The 7,270-nt window shown below is 59.6% G+C and overlaps 1 protein-coding gene and 1 long non-coding RNA gene across 10 annotated transcripts in view; one reads left to right on the top strand and one right to left on the bottom strand.

Moving 5' to 3' along the window:
• LOC102250666 overlaps positions 1-1,691 on the top strand; it is a 44,192-nt gene extending 42,501 nt beyond the window's left edge. For 2 of the 3 annotated variants that reach the window (XR_001364471.1, XR_314279.2), the window contains exons 2-3: positions 79-159; positions 814-1,691. This is a non-coding gene — a long non-coding RNA (uncharacterized LOC102250666). Of the gene's footprint in view, positions 1-78; positions 160-761 lie in introns of all 3 variants that reach the window. The other variant, XR_001364472.1, reaches the window with a different exon arrangement.
• The window catches only part of PDE8A (phosphodiesterase 8A), a 140,539-nt gene that overhangs the window by 16,016 nt on the left and 117,253 nt on the right, over positions 1-7,270 (bottom strand). For 6 of the 7 annotated variants that reach the window (XM_014549596.1, XM_014549599.1, XM_014549601.1 and 3 more), the window contains 3 exons: positions 6,765-6,837; positions 5,306-5,357; positions 5,180-5,222 (listed from right to left, as the gene is read on the bottom strand). In XM_014549596.1, the coding sequence (XP_014405082.1) occupies positions 5,180-5,222; positions 5,306-5,357; positions 6,765-6,837 (168 nt within the window). Of the gene's footprint in view, positions 1-5,179; positions 5,223-5,305; positions 5,358-6,764; positions 6,848-7,270 lie in introns of all 7 variants that reach the window. The other variant, XM_014549598.1, reaches the window with a different exon arrangement.

Raw genomic sequence — 7,270 nt, forward strand, 5'->3', positions numbered from 1 at the left:
GTAACCGTAGGCTCCATCCGCCTTCCTCCACAGCTGGGAATGAGTAAGCGCAGGAAAGCCTTCCTTTCTCCTTCCCAGGTGGCAGCACCGCCCAGCACATAACAGATGCTCAATAGACACACGTCTGCCGTCCCACCACCTGCTCAGTCCTGTGCACAGGTGAGCACCACTGGATGCAGCCACTGGCGGCCCGGCCCCCTCACTCAGACCCCTCCAGCACCTCCGAGTCAGAGCAGCTGGCTGGCAGCCAGGCCGGAGCAGTGTGTGCAACAGCCTGCCCTTCCTCACTGGCCCTGACCACACGAGGCTGGGCCAGCGGCTCCCCCTCTGTCTCAGGAGCAGCCTTGACATCTGCTGCCTCTGCCTCGGGCAGTGCTCCACACGCTCGCCCCTCCCATCGCTCCTCCTCCCAACCAGTGTGTCTCCTCCCGCAGCTTCTGGAGATTCAGGCCGCACCCCTGCCTTTACAGCTGGGCTACGAACTGGGTTATTCCTTCATCCTTCCCCGTTTGTCCACTCCACACACACTTCCTGGGCACCGCGCGTCAGGCCCTAACCAGGCGCTGGGGTGGGAAGTGGAATAAGGTCTAGAGGGGTCACAGGCCGGGAGCTCAGGGTCCTGAAGTGCGGGAGCCCCAGGGGGGAGTGGGGAGGGAGGGAGAGGCGCAACCGGCAGGGGGAGCAGCCTGTGGCCGGAGAGGCACAGGACCGGGCTGTGGGGGGCGACAAAGCAGCTTTCATTTCTACTTGGCATTTTAAAGGGGCTCTCTCTGCCTCCACGATGCTCTTCCTGTCCTCTGACCTCTGTTCCAGGCACCATTCCCACCATCGCCATCTCTGGGAAGCGTCCCCAGGCCACCCCCTCCCCCATGTGGTGCCACAAAGTACAGTGAGTTCAGATGACCTGCCGCCCATCAGTGCACTCGGCGTTCACGTGTGGGTGCCTAACACCAGGTCGGGCCTGGAACAGACTCTCATCACACGGATGTCTTTGGTGAGTTAAAGGGACGTGAGCTGGGACCTGTTGGCTTCCTGGACACCCAGGATCCGAGCCCCTGTCCTGTGCCTCCCACTATAGGGTGAGCGCTTTGCCCCATTCCCCATTAGGAAGCCACCATTGAGCGCTTCACCCCAGAGCCCAGCAGCGAGGGAGGCTGTGAGGCAGCCATTCTGCCTTCCGGGGGGTGGGGGGTGGGGGGGGCGCTTCGGCAGAGCCCATAGTGGCCCCGCACGCTGCTCCCAGGCCGCAGGGGCGGCACCCAGCTTCCCTGGGTCCCTCTCTCTCAGACGGTGCTCTGGCTTCCCTGTCCCAACGTGGGCCCCCATCTCCTCCTAATAGGCTTCTTTCTGCTGAGGAACTGGTGTTGGTGGTGTATAGCCAAGGACCCCAGCTGACAGTCAGCAGGGCCTTTGGATAAAAAGCAGTTAGATGCCGAGAGGAAGGCAGACACCGGGAGGGTGTGATCTGGTAACATGACAGGCGGCCCAGCACGGTGGCCTCAGAGTCTCCCAGCCTGAGACTTCTCCCGGCTGGACAGCCGTGAGCATGGCTCTGATCTGCCTGCTAGTCCCAGCTCTGCCTTTCCTGGCTGCCCGCTCCATGCTGTCATCTAAACCTTCTGAACCTGTTTCTTTCTTTGTAATAAAGAGATGATGATAACAGCCGTGCCCACCTCACAGGGCTATTCTACATATTTATCAACTAGAAGCCCAGTGCACAGACTCATGCACCGGTGGGGTCCCTGGCCTGCGGGGATCGGGCTGAAACCGGCTCTCTGACATCCCCCGAGGGGTCCTGGTTTGCGAGAGGGTGGTTCTTGGGTGACGCACTCTGGAACCAGGCTCCCTCCTCTCTGGTGCCAGGGGCGTCACCCAAGAACCACAGCTGCCAAGTCACGGTAGATCAGCAGCTCCTGCGTTGAGCATCTGCCCTCTGGTGGTCAGTGTGCATCATAGCTACTGGTTGGACAGTCAGATGGTTGCTTAGGCTTTTATATACATAGACTAGAGGCCTGGTGCATAAAAATTTGTGCGCTCGGGGGTAGGGGGTCCCTCAGCCCGGCCTGTGCCCTTTTGCAGTCTGGGACCCCTCGGGGGTGACCACTTGCTGGCTTAGGCCTGCTCCCCAGGGGATTGGGCCTAAGATGGCAATCAGACATCCCTCTGGCAGCCCGGCAGCCCTTGGGGGATGTCCCTTTGCCAGCAGGGAGCAGACCTAAGCTGCAGTCAGACATCCTTAGCACTGCTGAGGAGGCAGGAGAGGTTCCCACCACCACCGCTGTACTGGCAGCCATCAGCCTGGCTTGTGGCTGAGCAGAGCTCCCCCTGTGGGAGCGCACTGACCACCAGAGGGCAGCTCCTGCATTAAGCGTCTGCCCCCTGGTGGTCAGTGTGTGTCATGGTGACCAATCATTCCCAGTCCTTCTGCTGTTAGGGTCAGATTGCATATTACTCTTTTACTATATAGGATAGAGGCCTGGTGCACGGGTGGGGGCCGGCTGGTTTGCCCTGAAGGGTGTCCTGGATCAGGGTGGGGGTCCCGCTTGGGTGCCTGGCCAGCCTGGGTGAGGGGCTGATGGCTGTTTGCAGCTGGTCACACCCCCTTCAGGGTGGGGGTCCCCACTGGGGTGCCTGGCCAGCCTGGATGAGGGGATGATGCCTGTTTGCAGCTGGTCACACACCCTTCAGGGTGGGGGTCCCCACTGGGGTGCCTGGCCAGCCTGGATGAGGGGATGATGGCTGTTTGCAGCTGGTCACACACCCTTCAGGGTGGGGGTCCCCACTGGGGTGCCTGGCCAGCCTGGATGAGGGGATGATGGCTGTTTGCAGCTGCTCACACACCCTTCAGGGTGGGGGTCCCCACTGGGGTGCCTGGCCAGCCTGGATGAGGGGATGATGGCTGTTTGCAGCTGCTCACACACCCTTCAGGGTGGGGGTCCCCACTGGGGTGCCTGGCCAGCCTGGATGAGGGGATGATGGCTGTTTGCAGCTGCTCACACACCCTTCAGGGTGGGGGTCCCCACTGGGGTGCCTGGCCAGCCTGGATGAGGGGATGATGGCTGTTTGCAGCTGCTCACACGAGTAGGGAATGGTTGGGGGAGGGGTAATGGGAGGTTGGCTGTGGGAGCTCACTGACTACCAGGGGGCAGCTCCTGCATTGAGTGTCTGTCCCCCAGTGGTCTGCACATCATAAGCGACTGGTAGTTTGGTCGGCTGGTTGCTTAGGCTTTTATATAGCTATCCAAGTAAAGGCACTCCCTGACCTTGCAGTGCAAGGGTTATGGTCACGCTGGGCCCATGCGGGCAGCTTCTACTCCTGCTCCTCCAGCCCCTCAGGCTGGCTCTGCCCTCTCTCCTGAACCTGCACTCCTCTGCGTCATTGGTGAGCTCTTGGATGCAAAGGCCACCTCTAGCTCTGCACTCCCCTCCCTCTTCTCTGTGCAACCCAGCTCTGACTCAGGTGCCCTCCTTTCCCTCCAGCTCCTCCTGGGCCCCTCGGTCCCCACCCCCTGCCACCATTCCTGCTCAGTCTCATCAGTCCCACATCCGAGCTACCTGCGGATGCTTTGCTGGCAGCAAAACTTACACCCCCGGCCCTTCTCTGCAGCGCCCAGCAGGCCCTCGACAAAAACTGTAGAATGAACGAGCCGACGAGCGAGCGCACACACACAAACCCAAGGAGCCATGCCTTCGTCTCACCTTCCCAGCCCGTCGCACCCCTCACCCTCCAGGCTTCACTACCACCTCTCGACTGCGCCTCCTTGCTTTCCTCGCTCTGGTCTCCACCACCTTCCCACGTGGCCGCTGACTCCCTCCTGCCATCACTGGTTATGCCCTGGTGGCTGCGCCTCTGCTCCCGCCTATGGCGATGCTGGCATTCTGTCTGGTCCCTCCTTCCACCTCGTCCATCACACACCTGCCCTAAGAGCTCAGACGTCAGGCTACTCCCAGCTCCCATGGGCTCAGGCTGCACTGCCTGCAGGTGAAAACCCTCCTTTCCTACGTAGCACCCGGGATCCTGTGTGACCCCAGTTCCTCTCCGCACACTGACCCCGCACACCAGTTCGATTTAACCCTTGCTCTTTCCAGAACACACTCTGGACTTCCCGTCTTCTGTGCCTGTTTTATTCTTGGAATACTTTTCCTTCCACACACTCTTCTTAAACAAACAAAAATTTTTTTAATTGACTTTGAAAGAGAGGGAAGAAGGGAGGGAGATGGGGGGAAAGAGAAAGAGAGGGGGAGGGAGGGAGAGAGGAGGGGAGCTAAAGCGCTGCGGAGGGGCATCGGGGCATGAGGGAGAGAAACACCAATTTGTTGTTCCACTTACTGATGATTCACTGGCTGACCCCTGTATGTACCCCGACCGGGGATGCAACCCGCACCCTTGGTGCGTCGGGACGACGCTCAAACCAACGGAGCTGCTGGCCAGGGCTCCGCAGCCTCTTCTTCAAACCCACTGTCCCTGCCTGGACTGTCCCTCTCCTGAGGCGCCATGGCCCCGGCCCCTTCTCGCCCACCGCTCATCACTCGCTGTGCATCCCTCGGCACCGCGTCTCTGCCTTTCACGCAAGCCCTGTGTGCTCCTGGGCACCGCGCCCACGAGAGCTGTCACAGCCCATGCCAGCCCACCACTTCCTGGACGGTGCCCAGGGCACGTCAGTCAGTCCTTCTGCCCCCTCCTCTGTGAAAAGGGAACTTCGTCTACAACACGTCTACCCTCAGCACAGGGCCGCGGGCAGTCGGCTCGGGAAACACGAGGGCCCGTTCCCGAGGGAATGAGCTGCCTGGTGCTGGGAAGCAAGTCCCCGAAGCTGAAGGAATGGGAGCCGGAGCCGGGAGATGGTCTCCTCCCGCGACCGGACCATGTGCAGTCACCCAGCGGGGGGTGGGAGCAGACACCGGGGAGGCACGTCTGAAGGGCCCGGCGCCCCCTGTCTGCTGGCGGTGGCGACTGTCAGAAGAAGCTGTCCCTGTTCCTAGAGCACAGATCAGCCAACAACCCACACGTCACTCAACACGCTTCCACATTGAATTCATGCATGTGAGGTGCCCAGACTCTCCCCTTACGCCTGTCAGAACGCCCTCAAGGGCTCAGGACCTGGGACCTGGGACCTGGGCAGCAGAGACCTGGCGTGCAGCGGGCAAGCTCCTCGGAGGAGGAACATGGGCACCATACCTGTGGGAGTGTCAGACTGAACAGATTCCATGATCTTCTCAGCCTGGAAATGAAGTGTAGAAGCTGTTAGTGCGGCCGCCGAACAGCCGCTGGGGCAGCCGTCCCGTCCCGAGGGCCCCGACACACCTTACTGTTGCCGCTGTTCACTCGGATGATGGACACATAGTGTCTAATTTTTCTGCAAGTAGAAAACCATGCGTTATTTCTCCCTCCCGGTGCTCCATGGCTCTGTGCTGACGGACGCGTTGCTATTTCTCATTGTGAAAAGAGCATCTCGCCTCCACATACACAACCTGCTTTGAGAAAAGCACCTCTGAGGTCCGTGGCCAAGCCCCCACTCAACGCGTCTCCACAAACACCCGTTGGTGCCTGCGGCAAGGAAGCCGACTCTTCAGTAAAAACACCACCATCCTCCCAAGTCGTCCTAACGTACAATTACAAACACCTGTTTTTTAAAACGGGCTGCGTGTTGACCGACCGGGAGCCTGCAGTCACGTCGCGTGTTTCGCGCTCAGGACCCCAGATGCTGATGCGCTTCCGGTCCCCGAGCCATCGGACCCAGTCATTCCGCCAGAGGCCACGGGGCCCAGGCTCCCTGGGGCAGAAGGCAGAGCCACCAGCGCTCCTCACAGGAGCCGCCCGCTCTCCTTACTTCCTGTTCCTTCCATTTTTCTGTTCCCTTTGGTAACCGAATCCCTATGTGCTTATCACACAAAAATGTGGAGAGGACATAAAAAGGCAAAGAATCAGAACGGAGGGCCCACCCAGACCCGTCTCCCCGAGGCATTGCCAGTCGAGCCTGCCGACCACGCACGTGAGCCACGCAGTCAGCAGAGGTCCCGGCCTGGGGCCGGCAACCTCACCACCGAGCCTCAGCTTCCTCATCTGGGAAAGGGCTGAGGTCAGGGCCCACATGGGGGGGGGGGGGGCTGGGAGGAGATGAGTGTGCACACCTCCTCCTCCTCTGCCCTTTCCCTGGTCATCCCGTGAGCAGGTCGCACACTCGGTATGAGTTTGCATTTACATAAGCATCTTCCTTGTCATGTCCTTTGCCATCACTTCTCATGGCTGCATTTATGGCTGGTGTTCTAGAACGTACTCACACTTTCCCATCGTTCCTCTTAAACTAGATTCCGAGACAAACCAGAGGAGACTGTTAGGCTCCTGATAGACACTTCCTTCCAATCTGTGGTCACATCTGTTCGATACGCGTTTCCATAGATGGTGGTGTTTAAATTATTCTTAATTTGCTAGGTCTGTGCGGCAATCACAGGCTTTCAGATTAGACACAACTCTTAGTCCGTGTGCTTATCACACAGCTTCATAAACTGATTTCATATTCTGACCTCAATGCGTTAGGCCGGTGTGTCTGCAGCACAAGAAGGGGGTCCGGAATGTGGGGCTGTGAGTCGCCAGCTGGAGTCAGGCTGCAGCCCTGAGGAGCCCCGGGAAGGCCATTCTTGGGCGACACCTGACCTCACACACGTCTGTCTTTCACGTTCTGCAGGCAGCTCCTAAGCACTTACAGCACATTTACAATCAGCCAAACACAGCATGTTGACGGGAGCACGTTTATTCCACTTACCCTCCCTGTCCAATGACAGGAATTATCTTCACATTCTGTGATACGTTATCTCCGCTTTTGGCGTGGTAAACGCCTTGCCACTCCTGTAAATGCAATGCAAGCATCGTCATGCTCTGTGTGCAAAACATGCACCCAAGAACACTTCCCACTCCAGGTCCCGATCCAGTTACCACTTGAATAAGCACAGAAGTCATCCCAACCCCCACACACCCGGATCTGACAGTGCTTCCTCAACCTCCCGCCCACCTCCTCCAGGCTGCTGGGCTGCTGACACAAGCCAGGCCACCAGGCTGCCCGCTGGCTCCCCAGGGGAGAGCACCCACCTGCCGTGAGGGAGAGGGGGAGGGGGAGGGAGGGTGGCCTCTGGCCCTGCACTTGACTGGGGAAGAATAAGGACTAGAGAGAGAAGGAACACTCTGTGGCCATCAGCATGGTGGGCTGCCACCGCCCTCTGGGTCGTGGGAGGGACCCTCTGCATTTGGGCAGGAGGTTGGGGGGGGGGGGGG

This window comes from Myotis brandtii, unplaced genomic scaffold (assembly GCF_000412655.1).
Source record: "Myotis brandtii unplaced genomic scaffold, ASM41265v1 scaffold561, whole genome shotgun sequence".
In the NCBI taxonomy this organism is placed as follows: Eukaryota; Metazoa; Chordata; class Mammalia; order Chiroptera; family Vespertilionidae; genus Myotis; species Myotis brandtii.